At 44.1% G+C, this 23,689-nt stretch overlaps 1 protein-coding gene across 2 annotated transcripts in view; it reads left to right on the forward strand.

Moving 5' to 3' along the window:
• The window catches only part of RNASEH2B (ribonuclease H2 subunit B), a 59,914-nt gene that overhangs the window by 12,472 nt on the left and 23,753 nt on the right, over window positions 1-23,689 (forward strand). For both annotated transcript variants that reach the window (XM_034758529.1, XM_034758528.1), the window contains exons 3-5: window positions 1,432-1,539; window positions 4,628-4,704; window positions 20,001-20,118. In XM_034758529.1, coding sequence (XP_034614420.1) covers window positions 1,432-1,539; window positions 4,628-4,704; window positions 20,001-20,118 — 303 coding nt within the window. The remainder of the gene's footprint in view (window positions 1-1,431; window positions 1,540-4,627; window positions 4,705-20,000; window positions 20,119-23,689) is intronic.

Consider the following 23,689-nt stretch of genomic DNA (forward strand, 5'->3'; position numbering starts at 1 on the left):
TAAAGTAGTTGGAAAAAATCTGGTTCAGGTTGTTTCTTCGCTCCCTTCATAAATTCATTTGCTTTCGGTAGGATCACTGGGTTTTTTAAAATGTCACCACTCATGTTTATGGCATTAAAACACATCAGAGAAACTTAATTACAGGTGCAGATAATCAGCTAGTTTCTGCTTTGTGCCTAAAGGAAGAGATTAGTGAAAGATAAGAGATGCAGAATGGAAAGAGAGTTTATTAATTCTGTTTAAAAATATTCAGAATTTAGCTTCAAAATATAAAGCAATGCACAACTTCCATCTGCTGTACTGAATTGGCTTTGCAATTTGTCACCAGAATTGAAAAAAGTTGGATAAGAATTTATATTTTACCAGGGAAGGAAGTGATCTATTTAACTTGTAGAATGAAAAGTGTGTCGGTAAGGCTTTTAGAGAAAAAGCTTTAGGTGTAGTTGTTGACACCGAAGCTGGGTAACTTACTATAGAATTACAGGAAGCCTATTTAAAGATCTGTAATGCGCAAACTTTTGGTTATGTAACCTTATGTATGAGTGCAGAGTCTGAAATAGGAAGAGAAGAAAACACCCTTTTAGCATCTTTTTAGAATATTTGTGTTTTAATAAATAAATTGTTGTCTCCAAATATTGTATAAACACCCATGCAATGTTGGTGTGCTCTTGAGTGCTCAGCCAGAACTAACCAAGTCTGCAAAATCATACAACTTCCAAATCAAAGTCTTGGTGACTTTCCATTATAGTAATGGAGATTGTCAGCCTTGTTCACAATATATTTGGCATTTCGTAATCAAAACTAAGATCGGGGGGCATAATAATGATCCATTCCACTTTGTCCATGTGAACCAGTGAGAAGCAGGGGGATTTTGCAAAGGGGCCTAAAACAAAGCATTTCTGTCATCTCCAAGATTAAGTTTCTAATGAAACCCACTAGTTCAGCTCCTTCATTTACCTAATTCATTTAACCCATACTCTCCCTACATCTGTACCAACACACAAAAATAAATGACAAACAACAAAATGGCACTTAAAAGAGTCGGGACTCTCATTCCCTATCCCTGAGTCAGATAACTCAGAGACAGACACAAAGAAAGAAGAGCAAAATTCTCGCTATCACCACCCCCTCCCATATAGACAAAAGCTAATTTCTTGTGTGATCTGATTTGGGTTTGAATCAAAGGCTTTGCACTGTAAGATGAACTATTCACACTTCTTATTTATTGATTCAAAATTGAGTAGGGATTATAGAGCTGGTAAACGAACATCTGTATATAATAGTTTTCTTTGTCTAAGCTTTCTTTGTAGTTACAGTGTATGTAGAATGTATGTATGTTTATGTATATAATAGGCACATTCTTCAGACATATTGGATGGTCTTTTGATTTTCATGAAAGCTTGCAAATACAAACCAGATTTCTTTTAACAGGGGAAGCTGCCCTCTACTTATTCAATAGCAGTGCACAGCAGCTGTTTGAAGTAAAAGCTTTTCATGAAGAATATCGTTCTTGGTTTATAGGTCAGACTGTTCAACATGGTGAGTAACATAGTGTTTTCTCTCCCTTACCCGTAAGTGTAACTAATATTCATACATTTCCCCCCCATAAATTTACTGGTGTATCTCCTAATTGTAGAGTCCAGTCACACAGTATCTCCACCTTCTGAGGCACTCACATGCCATCTGGATTTAGCCAGGGGTGGGGCTTTGTGGTCTGTTAGAAGACTGCCTTTGGCAGTCTCAATTAAACAGATGTTCGTGTGTCTTGAAAAAAATCAAATTGTAGTAAACTCAAGTGCCACAAAATATTTAGCTTTCCTTGTCAATCAACCTGACAAGTCCTTAGGGAACGTACGTATATTTTAATTTAACAGAAAAAAGCATAAATGGACCCACTTATTTTAGCAATGAAATATAGTTTCAGGCATTGAAACATTTGGTCCCTCTTCCTTTCACCTACCATTCTGGTTCCCAGAAAAGCTTTGGGATCTCAAGCTGATGGTTCTTTTTCTGAGGCTGGTATTTAGGAATTTCATAACCTGGAGCAAGTTCCCCTATATATTCACAGCCCACTCCTTATCCTAGTCTATCTTTTTAAATAGAAGGCAGACAGCTTTCTGTACCTTCTCACCAAGGATCTAACAATGTTTTTATCAATGAGGATGTCACTAGAGAAAAGTTTCTTGTCCAGTCAATTACTGCATCCTATTTTATTTGATTTTTTTTCTAGAAAAAGTATTATTTAATGATACACACAATTTTCTAAAAACTGTATATCTTCTTTAATTGCATTATCCCTAGGTGTGTGTTTAATTCTAAATTTCCTTTGCACAGGTGCATATAGGAATAACCAGATTGCAAGTAATGCTGCTGTAAGCTTTGAGTTGTTGTGGATGGGTGTTGAGCCAAGGGAGTGTGAATGCTTCATGCTGCTGATTATGTTGAATTTTCTATGTCCCCTTCTCCTCCCACCTTCTGCCTTGGCCCCTGAGAAATAGCTGTCCTCAGGAACCATCACCTGCATTTTGTTTAGAAGCCTGGAAAGGTGTTCCTAATTTCTTTGAGTGCTGCAGGGGCATGTATAAAATTAACTTCTGTACCTCTGAAAAAGTTGTTCTTCTGATGATAATTTTCCAGCTTTTTGTTTTTGTTTGAGTATTCTAGCTATGTATAAATCTGAAATTCATTAGTTTTTCACTTCCTGTAAAATGGGTCCGTGTTCAACCTAGTTTTTGTTAGTGAGCCTTTCAGGTTCCTGAGTGGAGTTTCCCTGTCTTTTCTCCCATTTGTCTGACATATCGATACTTGTGCCATGGAATCTCTCATTCTTGATTTCCTGCATCCCCTGAAAGAGGAGCTTGCTCCAATTCCCTGTAATTCATGTTATCGTCTCTTGTTGGCCTTTTTTTTCTTTATATCCCACTGCTGATGCAAATGCACTACCTGGAAGGGGGGTTGAACTGCCTCTCAAGCAGTAACATATTTGTTGTGGCTCTTAATGATCTAGACTACAGAAGCTGCTGTTTGAAAAGCATGCTCCATCTTCAGCTGTTCCAGAAACTTAGACCTGATCTACACCTAAAACGTAGGTTGACTTAGCTACGTTACTCAGGAGTGTGAAAAAGTAAGCCTACCAAAGCCTCGGTTTAGACACTAATAGATTGACGGAAGAATTCTGTCAAACTAGCTACTGGCTCTCAAGGGGGTGGATTGAGTACACCACTGCAGCTCTGCCATTGTAACACTTGTAGTGTAGACATATCCTGAGTTTCCTGCTGCCTTCCAAAGGCCTGTCTTTCTTTCTGCCTTTTTATTATTTATTTTTAAATATTTAATGATGATCTCATTGTTTGGATTTTTCTCATATTTTTCAAGTGACAGTAATGCATTACTAGATCATTGCTACTGGAAATGTTGTTTTTACGGGAACAAATGAGTGTGTAGAGAAATAGAAATACATTTAGTATTCTATGTCCCCAAAATACAAAAAAGCTTCTTTTAAAAAAAAAAAAAAAATTGCTTTCTCAGTGCTATGATGGTACCTTCCAGCCATCAGATTAAAAGGTACCAATGACAAGGAATATATGACTGTAAGACAGAACTTGGAGAATGAGGTTTCATACTTATTTAGTGATCTTACTCTAAAATGGAGAAGATTTGGAAATAAATATGCAAATTAATTAAAGACATCACAAATTATAATTTACCATTGGGCCTGTTGGTTCTGTCGTTAGGTCTTCCATTGGAAAATCAACACTTTTTGAAATATGAAGAATGAATTATTAGTTGTAAGCCAAATGATTCACTAATAACCTGATCTTGGTTTAGCAAGATTTAGGAAATACAAAATGGGAAAAGTATGTTAAAATTTCATTCCCTGTTAGTGAATTAAAACAAAAAGCTCTCTCTAGCTGTCAAGTCCAAATATCTGCACTCATTTTTAGTTTTCTAATGTCAAATGGTTATCAATTATTAGATCTTATCTAATGAATTGCTTTCATGTTACATTGTTGTTTCCAATTATTTATATTGAAGGCTCTGTTAAATGAAGGCCCCATATTGCAATTGGTATATATTATTAAACATACACACTTGTCCATATTCTCTGGTCTACTAAGTTCACTTTGTGTCACATAAGAAACCAACAGAGAATTCCCCCATGCAGAGGGAATCTCTGACCTTTGTGAAGCAGGCAGATTTCAGCTACAACTCATCTTCTGCTTCCTACTGCAGAGCTTGCTGCCTGATGTAAGTGGGGAAGGGGCCACAGCAGAGCGAGGCCTCATTATGCCTGATTCTCTGCTGATGGAAGGGATTTCCCTGTAGCATTCATTGAAGCTAGACCCCTGCAGCTTTAACTTATGCCAGGACTAGGGGGAGAGCAGAACCATTGAGCTACAGTCAGCTTCCTATCAAGACACCTGTCCCGCAGTATTTGAACGTGGCTTAGGCACAATTGAGAATTGAGCCCTCTTATATTAAGGCATTTATAAAACAAAATAACAGAATTTACTTAACTGCTCCATGAAAACGCTGCAAAACCCATCAGTAAAATTAAAAGGAAATAATCAAGCTGCCTATGTTATGTTTCTGAGAATAAAATGTTCTTTCATCTTTCTGTCCATAGATGGACGCCTATTGTTTGCAACCCCAGTGGATCCTTTATTTCTGGTGCTTTTCTACCTCATAAAGGCAGAGAAAGAGGTAAGTGTCCTTGATTCTGGCATTAGAAATTTTAGGGGAAACAGCTATTTATTACTTTATTTTCTCTAAAAGTTATTTTAATTCTTTAAAGTGGGACTCCCACGCTAAATGAATGTTAAATTATATTTCACTGGAGCATATGTACATGTCCCAGACAGGTTGTTGTCATCTTTGCCACTGTTGTTTGGTGATCAAAGATGTAGTGTGTTGTCAGGAAAGGATGTTATAGTTAAGGTTATATTTTGATTTTGATCACAAGCCTTATATTTCTCTCTCTGCTCATAATTATCTGAAAAATTTTCAATTTCATCTGAAATGTTTCATTCTTGGTCTCATCCCAAAGGTGAATATTTTGGAAAGTTTGAGATGAATTCATTCATCCATTTTTAATTATGGAAGGTGAGGGAAACAAAAATACTTTTACCACTCTAGAAAAATGTGAAGATGTGGCTTTGCACGTTGATGAGTTTAAAAATGGCTGACCTTTCCAAGTTGAAATTTCCACATGTCTAGTCCTTACTGAGAACTTATCTCTAAGCCATTTTGCCTAACTAAATATAAAAATTAACAAAACAAGCTGAATTATAAGCATTGTAAAAATTTGTTTTGTGACTGCTCAGCACAAGATTTCCCCCTAACATTTGAGTTACGTTTTTTTGGCGCCAGTCGAACAAAGCACTTAAACACATGCTTAAGTACTTTGCTGGATTGGGGCCAGGTTGCTTAGGACTTTGTGGGATTCATAGATTCCAAGGTCAGAAGGAACCATTGTGATCGACTAGTCCACCTCTTGTATAACATGGACCATAGAACATCCCTGAAAAAATGCCTAGAGCATATCTTTTAGAAAATATCCATTCTTGATTTAAAAATTGTCAGTGATGGAGACTCCACCATTACCTTTCGTAAATTGTTCCAATGGTTAACTACTGTCACTGTTAAAAATGTAAACCTTATTTCCAGTCTGAATTTGTCTAGCTTCAACTTCCAGCCACTGGGTTGTGTTACACCTTTCTCTGCTAGATTGAAGAGATCATTATCAAATATTTGTTCCTGTGTAGGTACTTATAGACTTAATCAAGTCACTCCTTAACCTTCTCTTTGTTCAGATAAATAGACTGACATCCTTGACTCTATCTCTGTAAGGCATGTTTTATAATCCTCTAATTATTCCTGTGGCTCTTTTCTGAACCTTCTCCAGTTTATCAACATCCTGCTTGAATTGATGGCACCAGAACGGGATATAGTATTCCGACAGCAATCACACCAGTGCCAAATACATAGGTAAAATAGTTCTCTACACTCAAGATTCCCTGTTCATGCATCCAAGGATTGCATTAGCCCTTTTTGCCACAGGGTTGTACTGGGAGCTCACAATCAACTGATTTTCCAGCATGACTCTCAAATCTTTTTCAGCATCACTGCTTCCCTGGATAGATCCCCCGGTTCTATAAGGATGGCCTACATTCTTTGTTCCTAGAGATTGAGGCCTATGAGTCCCTGTGACTGTGGTGCCTGGAGGGGCTACACTGAGAATGCTTATTCAGGACAAACTGCAAAGAATAGGGCAGACAATCCCCAAAACTGGTGGTTCTTCTTCGAGTGATTGCTCATGTGCATTCCACAATAGGTGTGTGTGCTTGTCACATACACCAGTGCCGGAAGTTTTTCCCCTAGCAGTACCCATAGGAGAGCGCCCCTAGCGACCCTTGGAGTGGTGCCGCCATGGCACGGTATAAGGGGCACTGCGCGCTTCCCCCACTCTCAGTTCTTTCTTGCCTCCAGTGAAGGTTCCCTGGAACTGCTGTGCTCCAATTCTCAGCTATCGCTTTCCCTGTTTGGACTGTCGTTTAGTTTGTAGATAGTTAGTACCTGTGTGTGTTTAAAAAAAAAGTTATATAGATAGAGTAAAAAAGTGTGCTGGGGTCAGGGCATGCCCCACGCCCCAGGCTTTAAGTCGTGCAACACTTGTAAACAGCCTATACCTGTAAGTGATCCGCACAATAGCTGTTTACGCTGTCTTGGGGAAATCCACCTCAGCAACCGCTGCAAGATTTGCAGATCATTTAAGCCTCGGACCAAGAAGGAGAGGGACATACGGCTCCGACCCATATTGATGGAGTCGGCCCTGACACCGCTATACCAGTCCAAGTCGGCACCGAGCAACGCAGCATCGGTGCGTGCAGCGACCCAGCAGTGCCCTCCACCAGCCAGCACTTCTCCCCATCCACAGGACACTCTAAGAAGACGAAGAAGAGATCTTCTCTGTCAAGGCCCCGGGGCAAGGCTGGGGTGAGACTAGACCCACATTGGGCAGCTCTCAATCCCCCTCGATCTCGCGGCCTCCAACTCAATTTGAGCGGAGTAGCCCAGCCCACTCTGAGTCGGCCTTCCTGGACGCCAGAGGCCACATATGGGTGCCCTCCATGCTGGAGGCCCTGCAGGCAGCTTGAGACATAATGTCTCTCCCAGTACCAGCTGCACCAACCCCAGCAGCTCCCCGGTCCAGAGGCAAGCCGGCACTTGGACCGTCACAGTCGCCACCCGGGCAGTACCGCTCATCGTCATGGGAAGGTTCCTGATGCCATTCTCCACAGAGTGACTGTCCCCCTCTCCCCCTCGTAGCCCGTGCCGGTCCCTATCGACCCCCACCAGATTGTCTGGTTGGGTGCCGAGCAGCAGGGAATCCAGGCAGAGCTCCACATCGAGGGAGTGCAGGCCTCGAGATCAGAGCGTGCCCCACCGGGACTGGGACAGACACCGACTCCAAGAAGCCGCTGTAGCCCCTCATAGTACCGATGTTAACGCCGCTCACGCTCTCCGTCCCAGTTGAGGTCCCCCAACACGGCACTGCTCCCTCAGTTTCAGGCGTAGAACGCTAGCAACCGGCCGTCACGGATCTGCCCAACGAAGCTGTTCGCAGAGCAGCCATTACAGACGGTACTCCCGCTCCTCTACACCAGACTCAAGGTCTCGAGCCCAGCACAGTTCATGACACCGTTACTCGTCCCCATCCCAGGATAGCGGCCGTTCGTATGCCAGCCCGGCCTCCCCTCAGAGCTGACAGTTGGTGGACCGGGTGAGTCCGGCAGGGCAGCCAGTTCCCACAGTGCCACAGCAAGTGCAAGGGCATCAGGCTCCCTGGCCAGCGTTCTGGTACCAATGGACCCTGACGCAGCCCCCGGTGGTGGCTCGCTCGGTTGCCGGGGTTTCGGAAAGACCATCGGCCTCCCTCTCTCAGCCCCCCAGGAAGGGGTCAGTGAAGCACTCTTCCCCAGCCCCGCGCTCAAAGGGGACCAAGTGTTGGGTTCTGCAGCACTGGTGGGGATGCAGAGCACCTCGCCCCCATCCTCATCCTCCCCTGATGAGGCAATCATGGCGCCTCCTCCTCCTGTTCCCCAGGAGGACCCAGAAGCCCACCAAGAGCTCTTGAAAAGGGTGGCTTCAAGCCTCAGTGTACAGGCTGAAGAGGTGGAGGAGCCTTTGGACTCCCTCTTTGATGTCCTCCCTGCCACATTGCTGGCCAGGGTGGCCTTTCTTCTCCACGAAGGGTGGCGAAGATCTCTAATGCCCTGTGGCAGACCCCGTCTTCCCTGCCCCCCATATCTAAGAGGGCAGAGCAGAAGTATCTCGTGCCCGCAAAGGGGCACGAATATCTATACATCCACCCTGCCCCCAAGTCCCTAGTGGTTGAGGTGGGTCAACCACAAAGAGCGTCAGGGCCAACCCGCTCCCGCCTCTAAGAATAAAGTCTTGAGGAGGCTGGACTTGTTTGGTAGAAAGCTTTATTCTTCCTCGAGCTTCCAACTGAGGGTGGCAAACCACCAAGCCCTGCTGGGCAGATACAACTTTAACTTATGGGGCTCAATGTCAAAGTTTGTGGACTCCCTCCAGGAGTGTGATAGGAAGGAGTATAAGGCCCTGGTAGAGGAGGGCACAGCTGCCTCCAGAGCAGCCCTTCAGGTAGCCTCCGATGCAGCGGACACAGCTGCAAGAACTAGGGCCTCTGCAGTGTGCATGAGGGGGGTCGTGGCTCCTCTTGTCCGGGTTGTCCAACGAGGCACAGAGCTCCCTGCAGGACTTCCCCTTCGATGGCAAGCGCAGCAAACAGATGTGAAATTACATGGTCTCAAAGACTCTCACATGACCTTAAAGACGCTTGGTCTGTATGTCCCACCCTGGCCAGGACCAAGTTCAAGCCTCAGCAGGCCCCCAGCCAGGCCCCCCACTCCAGATACAAGCCTCCCTATGAAAAACACCCACAGCAGCAGTCTCTGCTTGCGCCCCAGCCTGGCTCCTTTAAGGGCAAGCAGGTGGGTAAGCGCCAGATTTGATGGGACTCCTGGGGATGCCTTACCATTCTGCACCACGGATCCGCCCAGCCTACCCTTCTCCAACTGTCTATGCTCTTTCCTCCCGGAGTGGTTGCAACTGACCTCGGACCGTTGGGTCCTCAACGCCATCTCCCGGAGCTATACCCTCCAGTTTCTCTCTACCCCACCTACCCACCCGCCCTCCCCATCCCTCTTCAGGGACCCCTCTCAAGGGAGCCTACTCGAGCAGGAGGTGAGGCGGCTCCTTCACTTAGGAGCGGTGGAGGTGGTGTCTGCGGAGTTCAGATACAAAGGGTACTACTCGCGCTATTTCCTTATCCCTTATCCCGAAGGCCAAAGGGGGCCTCAGGCACATAGACTCATAGACTTTAAGGTCAGAAGGGACCATTATGATCATCTGGTCTGACCCCCTGCATGCTGCAGGCCGCAAGACCCTTCCCTGGACTCTGCCGTTGAAGTCCCCAATCCTGTGTTTTAGTGACTTCAATCGGCTGAGACCCTCCTGCTAGTGATCCCTGCCCCATGCTGCGGAGGAAGGCGAAAAACCTCCAGAGGCTCAGCCAATCTACCCTGGAGGAAAATTCCTTCCCGACCCCAAATATGGCGATCAGTAATACCCCGAGCATATAGGCAAGAGTCTCTAGCCTGACCCTTGTTGGCCATTATGCTATTCATGTACCATTGCTTGGTTTTCCTTGGCTACTATGTTTTACCATTAAACCATTCCCTCCATAAACTTATCCAACTTAATCTTAAAACCAGACAGGTCCGTCGCCCCCACCGTTTCCCTCGGAAGGCCGTTCCAATATTTCACCCCTCTGACGGTCAGAAACCTTCGTCTAATTTCAAGCCTGAACTTCCCCCCGGCCAGTTTATATCCATTCGTTCTCGTGTCCACATTAGTACTAAGCTGGAATAATTCCTCTCCCTCCCTTGTATTAACCCCTCTGATATATTTGAAGATAGCAATCATATCCCCCCTCAGCCTTCGCTTTGTCAGACTAAACAACCCAAGCTCCTCTAATCTCTTTTCATACGACAGGTTTTCCATTCCTCTGATCATCTTAGTCGCCCTTCTCTGCACCCGTTCCAGTTTGAGTTCATCTTTTTTAAACATGGGAGACCAGAACTGCACACAGTACTCCAAATGAGGTCTCACCAGCGCCTTATACAACGGAAGCAGGACCTCCCTATCCCTACTAGATATACCTCGCCTAATACATCCCAAGACCGCATTGGCTTTTTTCACCGCCACGTCACATTGTCGACTCATAGTCATCCTGCGGTCCACAAGGACCCCTAGGTCCTTCTCCTCTTCCGTTACTTCTAACCAATGCGTCCCCATCTTGTAACTAAAATTGTTATTATTCATCCCCAAGTGCATCACCTTACACTTTTCACTATTAAATTTCATCCTATTTCTGATACTCCAGTTCACAAGCTCATTCAAGTCTCCCTGCAGAATATCCCTATCCTCCTCCGAGTTTGCAACTCCTCCCACCTTTGTATCATCCGCAAACTTTATCAGCCCACTCTTGCAATCGGTCCCGAGGTCAGTTATAAATAGATTAAATAAAATGGGTCCCAAAACCGAACCTTGAGGCACTCCACTAGTAACCTCCCTCCAACCCGACAATTCACCCTTTAATACGACCCGCTGCATTCTCCCCATTAACCAATTCCTTATCCACCTCTGGATTTTCATATCGATCCCCATGTTTTTCATTTTAACCAATAATTCCTCATGGGGTACTGTATCAAACGCTTTCCTGAAATCCAGGTATATTAGGTCCACCGCATTTCCCTTATCTAATAAGTCCGTTACTTTCTCAAAGAAGGAGATCAGATTCGTTTGACACGATCTGCCCTTCGTAAAACCATGCTGTAATTTATCGCATTTGCCATTAACCTCAAGGTCCTCAACTAGTTTCTCTTTCAGAATCTTCTCCAGCACCTTGCACACTACTGATGTTAAACTAACAGGCCTATAGTTACCCGGGTCACTTTTTTTCCCTTTCTTGAAAATAGGAACCACATCGGCTATTTTCCAGTCTAACGGGACCACCCCCGAGTTTACAGATTCATTAAATATAATCGCTAATGGGCCTGCTATTTCCCGTGCCAATTCCTTCAATATTCTCGGATGAAGATCGTCCGGTCCACCCGACTTAGTCCCATTAAGGCGTTCTAGTTTTGTTTCTACCTCAGATGCTGTAATCCCCCATCCTGTATGCCCCTCTGTAACGGTGCTAGTATCCCTAATACCTTCATTGGCCTCATTAAACACCGATGCAAAATATTCATTGAGATATTGCGCCATGCCTAGATTATCTTTAATCTCCTCTCCGGCTATAGTCTTCAGCGGTCCCACTTCTTCTTTCTTTGCTTTCTTCCTATTTATATGGCTGTAAAACCTCTTGCTATTGCTTTTAATTCCCCTTGCTAAGTCCAACTCTACATGGCCTTTGGCCTTTCTCACTCTATCTCTACATTCTCTGACTTGACTAAGATAAGTTTCCTTACTGATCCCTCCCCTCTTCCACTCTTTGTACGCTTTCTGTTTTTTCCTAATCGCCCCTTTCAGTCGGTCGCTCATCCAGCTCGGTCTAAATCTCTTGCTTAGTAATCTTTTTCCCTTTTTGGGGATACAGGCCTCTGACAGCTCATGCATCTTTAACTTAAAGTAATCCCAGGCTTCTTCTGCCTTTAGATCCCTTAATACGTTTGCCCAATCCACTTCCCTTACCAGTCCCCTTAATTTGTTAAAATTGGCCTTTTTAAAATTATAAACCGTAGTCTTTGACTTAATTCTGGTACTCCTTCCATTTAGTTTAAACCGAATTAGCTCATGATCACTGGAGCCCAAGTTGTCCCCCACTACCACTTCCTCAACAAGGTCCTCACTACTTACCAGAATCAAATCTAAAATGGCCTCCCCCCTCGTCGGCTCAGCTACCACTTGATAAAGGAATTGATCAGCAAGCACATCTAGGAACATCTGAGCCCTATTATTGCTACTAGCGTTTGTTCCCCAATCTATATCCGGGAAGTTAAAGTCCCCCATAATTACACAGTTTCTATTAGTATTTACTTCCCTTAATACATTAAATAGTTCCTTATCCATATCCTGGGTCGATCCCGGCGGTCTATAGCACACCCCAAGCACTATCCCCGGAGAGGCTCTAGTAGTCCTTTTACCCAGCTTGAGTATCGCCCAGACGGACTCCGTGTTATCTATTCCATCCACTATTATTTCTTTACAGCTTATTTCACTATTGACATACAATGCCACCCCCCCCACCTTTACCTTTATCCCGGTCTTTCCTAAACAGCGCATACCCCTCCATACCTGCGTTCCAGTCGTGACTGCCATTCCACCACGTTTCAGTTATTCCTACGATATCCGGTTTCAATTCTCGGACCAAGAGCTCCAATTCCTCCATTTTATTACCTAGGCTTCTTGCATTGGTGTACAAACACCCTAATGTATGTCGTTTAGCCTGTCTCCCATTAGTAGCACTGTATGTTGCGGGCCTCTTTGTGTTCGTCCCCCCTGTCCTTCCTATGTCCAATCTCATCTCCCTGCCTATGTCTCCTCTTATTACACTCAGCTTTTCAATACTGGAAACTGGCGTGGAGATTAACTGTGCATCTCCCAACCATCTCCCCAAACTTCCTAGTTTAAAGCTCTTTTGATAAGATGAGCCAGCCTCCCTCCCGGAAGTCTATTTCCTTCCCTACTCAGGTGAAGCCCATCCCGCGAGAACAGGTGTCTGTCCCCGAAAGCCTCCCAGTGGCCATACATCCCAAAGCCCTCCTTATAGCACCACTCCCTTAGCCAACTATTTATCCTCACAATCCTATCTGCCCTTTGCTGCCCTTCCCTCGGAACAGGCAGAATCCCACTAAAGATAACCTGAGCCTCTATCTCCTTGAGAGTCTTCCCCAGCCTGGCATAATCTCCCTTGATTCTCTCTAACGAGAACCTAGCCGTGTCATTTGTTCCTACATGAAGGATTATCAAGGGGTTCTTACCTGCTCCTTTTAGGATCCTTTTCAACTGCAGGTCCACATCGTGTATCTTTGCGCCCGGTAGACAGCACACCCTTCTGTTCTCCGGGTCCGCCCTGGTCACAGGCCTGTCCAATCTCCTCAGTAAAGAGTCTCCAATTACATACACCTGCTGTCGCCTGGCAACAGTGCGATCTAGTAATCTAGTCTCTGATCCCTCTAGTCCTGTCCTGTGTCTGTTCCTATCTTCTCTTATGCTCCCCCTTATGCCTTCCTGTATCCTCTGGTGGCCCATAATTGGTGCTGTCTCCATCAACTCCTCCCCCCTCTCTCTCGGACTAGCCGCTCTTCTCTTCTTCCTCACCCTCCCAGCTTCAGTCACCACCTGCTGCCCCTCTACCTCGTTATCCAAACACTCAAACCTATTCCTGAGTTCTATTCCCCCCTCACTGGCCCTCCTTTTCCTTGGCCTGCTTCTCACAGTCACATGCTTCCACTTCCCTTGTTCTCCCCCTTCCATTCCCCTCTCGCTGTCATCTACTACTGCCTCCTTCTGCACCCTAGAGCCTTCCCCTTCAGCCCCGCCTTGCCTATCCTCCATCAGCTGCTCAAACCCCCGCCTAAACTCGACCAGGGTCTCTACCTGCATCTCCAGCCCCTTAATCTTTTCCTCCAGTAACACTATAAGGCGACACTTCATACACACATACCTTTGTTCCTGGTCTCCTGCTAGGACAATATACATACCACAGCTTCCACATGCAGCCATCTGCCTTCTGTCTGCTGCTGCTGCTTGGCTCATGGCTGCTGCAGTCTCTGCCCACAGCACCTGGGGAAACAGAGCACACACCACACCCCGCCCTCCTGCCTCCCCCTTTACCTCCCCCTGCAAACTCCCTCTCAAACTCCCCTGTTAGCCGCCCTGTTTGCTGCCTCCGGTGCCGCTGCTCGCAGCTGTGCCGCTGCCTGGCTAAACCAGTACATGGTAAAACTCAAGTTCCACATGGTCTCCCTGGCCTCCCATCATTCCCTCCCTGGATCCCGGAGACAGTTATGCCTCCCTCAGTCTCCAAGGTGGGTACTTCCACATTCACATATTTGGGAGCCACAGGCATTTCCTCCGCTTCACGGTAGGACAGGAATGCTACTCCCGTCTGACCTCTTGATGGCACCCAGAGTCTTCACAAAGTGTATGTCTGTGGTGGCAGCCTCTCTCAAGCGTCGGGGGATCCAGAGCTTCCCCTACCTCGACGACTGGCTGGTCAAAGGCAGCTCCAGATCACAGGTACAGGACCACGAAACACTCCTGTCCACATGCACCATTCTGGGGCTGCTGGTAAACAATACCAAATCCACGTTGGTACCGGTACAACGTATAGAGTTCATTGGCGCGATTCTCAACGCGACATCGTCCAGAGCTTCCCTCCCACTGGACAGGTTCGAAACCTTGAGGGAGCTCATCCAAGTGATCATGAGATTTCCTGTGACAGCTGCCAGGGCGTACCTCCAGCTCCTTGGTCACATGTCAGTGTGTACCTACGTGGTACATCACTTCAGACTCAGGATGCGGCCCCTTCAGCTCTGGCTGACCTCAACGTTCTCCCAGTCCAGAGACAGGCTGGACAAGGTCCTCACCGTGCCCGAACCCGTTCTAGCCTCCCTCCATTGGTGGGCCACCCCGGAGAACATGCTCCAAGGGGTCCTGTTCAGGAGCTGCCCCTCAACTATAGGATTGGTGTCTGATGTCCGGGACTTGGGGTGGGAAGCCCACGTGGAAAACCTCCAGACCCAAGGCCTGTGGTCCACATAGGATCTAACCCTGCACATAAATGTCAAATAACTCAGGGCATTCAGTCTGGCCTGCGTGGCCTTCTGCTCGTGCCTTACGGGCAGGGTAGTCAGAGTTCTCACGGACAACACAGCCTCGATGTTCTACATCATCAGGCAAGGTGGGGCTCGCTTCTCAGCCCTCTTCCAGGAATGGGACTTCTGTATAGCCCACAATATCAGCCTGGAAGCCCACCACTTACTGGCTATCTGGAACTCTCGGGCGGATCGCCTGAGCCAGGACTTCTCCTCCCAACAAACGTGGGGCACTCCTCAGGTGGATCTCTTCGCAACCAGGCAGAACCGCCGGTGCCCTCAGTTCTGCCCCAGGAGGGGCCTGGGTAAGGACACGATTTCTGACGCCTTCCTTCTGTCCTGGTCGGGTAAGCTTCTATAGGCTTTTCATCCAATTCCGCTGATCAGCAAGGTCCTAGGAAAAAGTCAAGACAGACAGGGCTCGCGTCCTCATGATTGCCCTAGCGTGGCCCAGGGAGCACTGGTATGGGTCTCTTACGAGCCTGTCCATGGCCCCCCATGGCCGCTGTCAACCTGCCCAGACCTTCTCTCTCAGGACCAAGGTCACCTCCCCCATCCCAACCTGGCAGCCCTCCACTTCACGGCGTGGTTGCTCAGTGGCTAGGCCACAGGGAGAGGACCTGCTCGGAGGTTGTCCAGGGAGTCCTTCTGGAAAGCAGAAGGCCCTCCACGCGTCAGGCCTACCTGGCAAAATGGTCTAGGTTCTCCCGGTGGGCCGTGGATCGCGGCATCTCACCAGTGGCTGCTCTGCTCCAGCTTATACTGGATTACCTCCTTCATCTGAGAGCCCAAGGCCTAGCGCCCTCATCTGTCAAAGTGCATCTGGCAGCGTTATTGGCCTTCCACCCGCCAGTGCAGGGCCACACAGTATTTTCTCACGCCATGACCGGTCGATTCCTTAAGGGCTTGGATCACCTCTTTCCTTATGTTAGACCCCCAGTCCCTCAGTGGGACCTGAGCTTGGTTTTGGCCAGGCTGACAGGGCCTCCATTTGAGCCTCTTGCTACATGCTCCTGGTCCCATCTCTCATGGAAAGTAACCTTTCTTGTGGCAATCACGTCCGCTAGGAGGGTCTCGGAGCTCCGGGCCCTGACCGCCGAATCCCCATACACGTATTTCATAAAGATAAGGTACAGCTCCGACCACACCCTTTGTTCCTGCCTAAGGTGGTCTCCGCCTATCATATGAGCCAGGACATTTTCCTTACAGTGCTCTGTTTCAAGCCCCACACGTCTAGTGAGGAGCGCCGCCTCCACATGCTAGATGTGAGACGGGCCTCTGGTCTTTTACCTGGAACGAACAAAACTGTTCAGAAAGTCTTTGCAACTGTTCATCGCCATGGCCAAACACATGAAAGGTCGGCTGATCTCCATTCAGTGACTCTCCAACTGGATCATTTTGTGTATCCGTACTTGTTACGACCTGGCGGGAGTTCCCCCACCGCCAATTATGAGGGCGCACTCAACAAGGGCGCAAGCCTCATTGGCCACCTTTCTGGCTCACGTCCCTATCCAGGACATTTGTAGTGCTGCCACATGGTCATCGGTCCACACATTCACTTCACATTATGTGATCGTCTCCCAGACTAGGGAGGACACCGGGTTCGGCAGAACAGTGCTCCGTCCCAAGTGTCTGTGAACTCCTACCACAGATATAGCTTGGAATCATCTATTGTGGAATGCACATGAGCAATCACTCGAAGAAGAAAAGACAATTACCTTTTCCGTAACTGGTGTTCTTTGAGATGTGTTGCTCATGTCCATTCCACCCTCCTTCCCCACTGGCGGAGTTGTCTGGCAAGAAGGAAGTGAAGGTGGGCGGAGCGCGCAGCGCCCCTTTATATCGCACCATGTAGTGCCACTCCAGGGGCCACTAGTGGCGCTCCCCCTACGGGTACTGCTAGGGGAAAAACTTACAGCACCGGTGCACGTGGCAAACACGCACACCTATTGTTGAATGGACATGAACAACACATCTTGAAGAACACCAGTTACAGAAAAGGTAACTGTCTTTTTATTCTATAACTAGATTTCACCAAACCAGTAACCAAACAACTTCTGTAATACCTTACTGGTTACCAAGAAACCAAAATACGGTCCCCTTTAAGCAATCCAGCCTTTGGCTTCCACCCAGACAGCCAAGTTTAATATAGTGACAGTTACTAAAAACCTTATTCACCATATATAAAGTGCTACCAATCCCAAGAGAGCAGATGTATTGCCCACCAGGTCAATGAATATTTCATCTCTCACCCACACTTACAGCCAATTCTTATTAACTAAATCTAAGATTTATTAATAAAAAGAAAGAAGTGAATTGTTATGGTTAAAAGATCAATATACATACAGATATGAGTAAAGTTCTTATGTCTGTTTCATAGCAGAGATGGTGAGGCTGCTGATCTGCAAAAGTTCTTCTAGAACAGTGTTTCTCAAACTGGGGTCGCCGCTTGTGTAGGGAAACCTGGAGACCTCAGTCCTGTGGGCTTAGACTTTCCTTGTCAAAGTTTAAACAGAACTGAGATAAGATAAGGATCAGGCCCAAGTCTTCTCTTATAGCTGAACAAGCCATGGTCACAGCAGGGCCTTTCTTGGATGAGAATAGCTAATGTATATTGTTGCTTTGAAGCTAATCTCTGTTTCCTGGTAAGAAGTTGTATTCATTAGCATAAGGCAATTAACCGTTCAAACAGTTCACAGGTAGTTTACTTATGTGGAATTTACAAGTTTCAAAGAAAAATGAACCAATAATACTATTACACTAAAAGTCCCATCTAAATGATAGTATCCTTTTTTGATCTCCGAATCAATAGAGTACAGTAATGAATCATTAAAGACAGGAACAGAATTTTAGCATCTACAAGTGAATTAGATCACATTGTTAAATTTCTAACAAGATATAGGTAAACACAGACAAATACAATTATAATCTATTCTTGGTTTTCAAACAGTATAAGCAAATATCCGAGTTTCTAGTCTACTTAACATGGCTTTGATAACTGTCTACAGGGATTGATCCTGTTTATCATTTCAGTACCTTCTGTTGAGGAGTTATGGGTCATACATCAATTGATCAGTGTCACACACTGCAAGGGCTCAAAGAGGGAGAAAAATTAAAATTAATATATGTGAAAAACCTCCAGACATGACCTAAAATAACTTTAAAATACTACCATTTTAAAGTAATTTATGTTGCAGCCCTGCAGGGCCAGAAATGAATGCTGGTTCCCATCTGGAAACAGAGAATCTCCTCTTTCCTGTCATCATAAAGCACCTGAGTCTAGGCCTGTAGAGCTGGGAGATACTGGAGTTTGAACTGATAAACTGCTGTTTGTGTAGGACTGAATAGTGCCTATCCTGAGCCAGAGGTAGATGCATTTTTGTGGGGAACCCGCATGTTTGTGAGGAGGAGGAGGAAACATTTCTATGGCAGGTTGATCTTAAAGGAAAAAGGTGGCTGTTTGAAATAGTTACAGGGGTTAGAATGTAGATAAACCCTGGAATGGCAGATTATGGGCAAAGGTATGCTTAAGTAATCCAAGGCAGATAATAAATGAATTGATCACATGGCTCTGCAAATTCTCATGTGCAATTTAAAAGTACAATACATCAGGAAGAATAGAAAAATGCACTTAATTACTTAATGTAATCTCTTGTCCATGAGCCAAAGGACACTAGCTTATCTAACTGGAAGAATTTAAATACCACTCTTCATTCATGCCAAATGGAGGCAGTAAATTCAGGTTACTTATCTGAAAGGCTTCTCTTTCCTTCAGAACCTATTTCTTGTTTCTCCCTCTAAGATTTCCTGTTACTGTTTCAATGAAGAAAAAGTATATGGATGGGAGGGAATTATTTTCTTTATGCTTTTAAGTTGTGGATTGAGGTTACATCTTTTATGCATGTTCTTTTAGCAGTCAACACCTGCTTGATATTTCTAACCAGTAATTTAACCTATATTGTGTTGGAAATGTTTCATTGTTTTATGATAGGATAACCATAAATATGTATGCTTTATAGTATTGTAGTCCATCACAATCTTTATAGTAGTCCACATTCTTATAAACATTTATAGAAGAATTCCTTCAATGGCTTTCCATGTACCACACTTCATTCAGATTTAGTAGCCTTTTGAAAACCTTATCCACAGATTAATTTTAATATAAATGTATTGTTTTATTCTTGTAATCGTTTTCTTATTTTGATTTTCTCTACTTTTTTCTGCACTAGAAACAAATAGAAATCCTTTGTTTTGTTTTGTACCTTGTACATTTCAGTTGGTTATTTTATGAATTCTCTGATTGCTCCAATGAGATTATTCTCTAATAATGAATGCGCAAGTGTTTTTTTGTCACCCTGACCAGCATAATGACTTCAGCTTTGGCCCTTAGAGACCATTCACTCTAAGGATGGAGAGCTAACTGAGCCTTTGTACTGATGTGCTCAGGGAGATTTGCAAAGGGAAAGCTGCCAATTGTGCCAAACCATGCTGAATAATTACGCATTGTAATGTCTGGCAAAGGCGAGATTTGTTTGATGGTTCTGTCGTGTACAGTGCTATTTAAGCTGTGCCAAAACCACTTTATGTAAGACTTTAGGCCAAACTGGAACTCACTTTCCAGAGATGAAAGGTTAGCACTATGTTCCTTAAGATGCACTGCTCCTCTGAGATTCCTCTTTATGGAAAGGAAAAAAGCAAAATTTGAATGAAAGTTATGATGCTGAATTTAATCCAGCAGGTTGTGTCTAGAAAAGCTGTTGGTACACATTAACTACTGTAACATGCTGTCATCTTCCAAAGTAAACCCTCTGTACTTTGCATTTGTTTGTCTCCATGATGTTTTACAACTGGACCTTTTTAAGCACACTAATTGAAAAGTTCAGTACTTTGTAAGTATTTACGGTTTTGAAATATTTCTTTATAGTTTGTTGCTCTGTAAACAGAATATGCCATGGTACTACTAGCAATCCAGCCTCTGTAATCCTTGGTTTAAGACATTCGCCATAAAACATTTAATGGCTTATTATATTTTTGCTATTGTTGACAGTAATGTTTCTATAATCCCTTTGATTTTTTTTTTTTTTTCAGAAAGGAAAGTTCCAACCACTGGATCAAGTTGTGGTTGATTCAGAATTTTCTAGCTGTACGATGTTGCTACAGTGTGCAAGAGTTATGGACTCACTACATCATGTGATAGAAGAAAAAGGTACAAGATTTGGGATGTTAATTTAGCTAACAGACTAATTCTTCAGCTAATGTTTGGTTCTGAAGGGTGTATTTATTTGTTTCAGTTGACCTCTGCACAGTGGGACTAGAAGCCACTCTGATGCTAAGCCAACAGCACTAGGCACTGGCTTTTACGTCTTGTTTCACCAAGCATTTTTGATGTGCCAGTATAATCTGCCACATGTCCTGCTGCATTTTATTATTGGACTCCATTCATGTGGTTGATCATTCTCCTAAATTTGGAAAAAGTTTTCCCTCCATAAAGTAACTGCCATGTTTGGCAAATTAAACCTTTCTCTTTTGTTTATAACTTGTATCTCAGGTACGGCTCTATTTTTTAATTTTATTTTTAACTGTGTATGTACGTGACTGTGCATTTCTATGACTGCAACTATAACCACCACAACTACAGTGAAATCAGGGATCAGCAAGAGTGCTCTCTTAGTAGAGGAGGGGTCTTACTAAAGATTAATCAAAACTGTACTCTACTGGAATACTTGAAGATTTTTAAAAGTGCGAGTTTACACTGAAAAGTGACTACGTAATAATAGCACCACCATGCTCATCATTTTGTGAGTTATATCTGTTGATCTTAGCAATAAAAAAATTTTTATTGCTTTTATTCTGGTTAGTTGGGCTGTTTTTGCCAAAGTACAAGTGAATAAGCTGGATTTTATTCCTTCTTTTGCATCAGCAACAGAATTGTTTACTCAGTTACACTTGTATATTGCAGTTGCACAGGTATTGCTGAAGGCCTAATTGAGCATGTAGAAGCTCTGTTACTTTGGGTGATATGTGTGATAGAAAGAACCTAGCTTGTGTTTACATTCCAGGTTGAATTTGCAGGGTTGGCAAGTAAAACAACCAGCTTTTCACTTATAAATGTTTGATCTGAAAAACATTGAGACAATAAACATGTAACCCCCTCAATGTCATTGGCTCAGAGTAGAACTGCACTTCAGTGGTTGTTTAAGGAATGATGGGGCTTCCTTTTATAAGTGATCTTTATTTCAGTATTTTAAAAGGTGTTGCACTTGGCTGAAATTATATACTGCAGCTCTAAATTAGTAGCATACCGTTCCACCATTTGGTGGCATCAAAAAAGATATATCATTAAAGTTGTAAAAGGAATCCGAGTGGTTCCCTTATCCTGTGAGCAATATCTCTTTTTCTGTTGGTAAGCATCCCATGGGTCTTGGAGTGACTCTTTTGCCAGTTGGATGGTCCACTAAGGAGCAGTGGCACCAGTGTCCTCTGTGAATTACAAGCGCAGTATATGGAGAGTAAGCAGGCCCAATCTGGGATGGGCTATGAGAGGCATTTCAGGAAAGGAGAAGAGACAACACAAGTGCCTATAGTTTTCCACAAGCTTGTGGTGTGGTGTTAAAATTAAGTAAAAAGAAAAAATTATTTAAAAAAAGTCAGCAGTTGTCTGCTATTGTGAGCTTTGTTCTGAAAGGGGTGTTGGTAGAATGAGGTGATAAACTGTATTAAAGAAAACCTGAATCAACTCCATCTGTCAAGGGTATACATATACTGTCCTTGATCTCTACACAGAATTCCTATTGATATCATTGGGAGTTCGTGTGTCAGTTGAGGACAACATATGGCCCTAAATGTTTGTTAGATACATTAAAATGCATGGCTTTTTTCATAGCACAAGCTTGGCAGACATGGAAAAGAACCTTCATAATTCATAGCAATATCGTCTGAAAATTTAAGACTTGTAAAAATCCCAAAGGGGCCTGTCTTTCAGATAGGGGCCCCCTTCTGTGCTGACCTCCTGACTGAATGGAGAGGTAATCATTCAAGAAGGATACAGAAGTTAGAGAAAACAGAATCTTCCACATTGGCCTTCTTTTTCCATTAAAAAAAATCAACCAGTTTTTCTATTTCTATGCTGTGTTGAGCACCTTCAAGGCACTAAGGCATGTGAACAAGAAGGCTTGTTTGAACCAATTCCTGTAGCAATGGCAGGCTGCAGTTGTCACTGACAGCTTTGGGAGGGAAGATTTAGGCAGTGTTACAAGGATAACTACCAAAGAATTGAAAAGTAACAATGGAACAATAAGCACCACAAACAGAAGAAAAATACTAAAACTTGTATCACTTATTGTTTCATCTAACTTAACAGTAACCTGGAGAGGCATGTTGAACTTTTAGGGAACCAGATATATTCTCACAATATGAGATGATGTTGTGTCCTTATGGGTAAGGGTTGTGTTGCATGTGTTCAGCCGTTTCTTCCTAAAAAGCTTCATTTGAACATAAAGTAGGACATGCTTCCATTGAAAATAGTCACCTTTATTGCAGTGAGAAAGCAGGACCAAAAGAGAACATACTGATAACACTGTTACTACCTATTTGTTGTGACCAGGAATACTGAATGGATACTAGCTGCTGCCAGAAATGAGAGGATTTAATTATAAAGCCAGGGTGGAAGGAAATTAGATTTCTATCTTCCTTAGCCTCAGCCTGGCGACATAGATGAAAGAAATTCTGGGACACAAAGTAAACTTTCATTAAGAAAGGAGAAAGTGTCCTTACTATTCCCAGTTACACATACAACAAATAAAGTAATCCAGCTGTGGGCCTGGCTGGAAACCTGTGCTTAGCTTGCGAAAGAGGGTAAACAACTAAAGAAATGATACACACGTCAAAGGATGAAAGCAGGAAGTCTTGTCTGTAGAGGCCTTTCAGTGGTAGTCTAAGGTGCACAGCATCTCACAGGATTGGGTCCCAGGTCAGCGCTCAGATTTACCATTCTGAGTTGCAGATTATTTTGTTTGCTTTCAAAACTAACTCTTCAGAAAGGCTCACATTGCACATAGTTTTAGCAGATATGAATGACTGTTTACTTTAGAGCTAGATTGTGAGTTTGGGCACAAAAGCCTAGACAAAGGGGTGGCGCAAAATCTGCGCTACCCCATGAGTAACCCTAGAAGGCACTGTGTGACACACAGATATGCCTCCGGGTCACTGTTTCTCCCTGCTTCCTCTTTGCTCTGGAGTGGTAGTAATTTTACTGCTGGTTTGTACCAAAAGTAAATTACAGTCTCCTAAGCCCCACCTCCATGCTGGTCAGCGAGTGGAGGAGGAGAAGCCAAGGTTCTATCCACCTACTCCACTAAGTGAATAACCTGGTTTACTCCTGAGCCACCCAGACTAGGAAGTCTGTATAGGGGTAATAAGGAGGAGTGGGTTATTCCCTTGCATGGATGCCTAGTATAAATCACAATGTAGCCCTTAGGCTATATATATATAATTTCTTAGCAAAAATATAATAGTGGTTACCATAAAAAGTTCTTCTTTCTTAACCTTATCTCAGTGTTAGTTCTGTAAATAATATATGCAGTTATAGTACAACAAAGCAACCTCTGGGAAGCGCCTTTATTCCTTTAGACAAATGGGAATTATTTACTTTTGTTTATACATAAACTATGTATGCATATAATTTTATATAATGTATAGCCATTTCAGCAACTGGCAACAAACTCTGAAAGCCAGCATCTTTATATTTTGTTTTGAAATATGTAAAAATGTGATTGACT

The sequence above is a fragment of the Trachemys scripta genome, chromosome 1, assembly GCF_013100865.1.
Source record: "Trachemys scripta elegans isolate TJP31775 chromosome 1, CAS_Tse_1.0, whole genome shotgun sequence".
Lineage (NCBI taxonomy): Eukaryota > Metazoa > Chordata > Testudines > Emydidae > Trachemys > Trachemys scripta.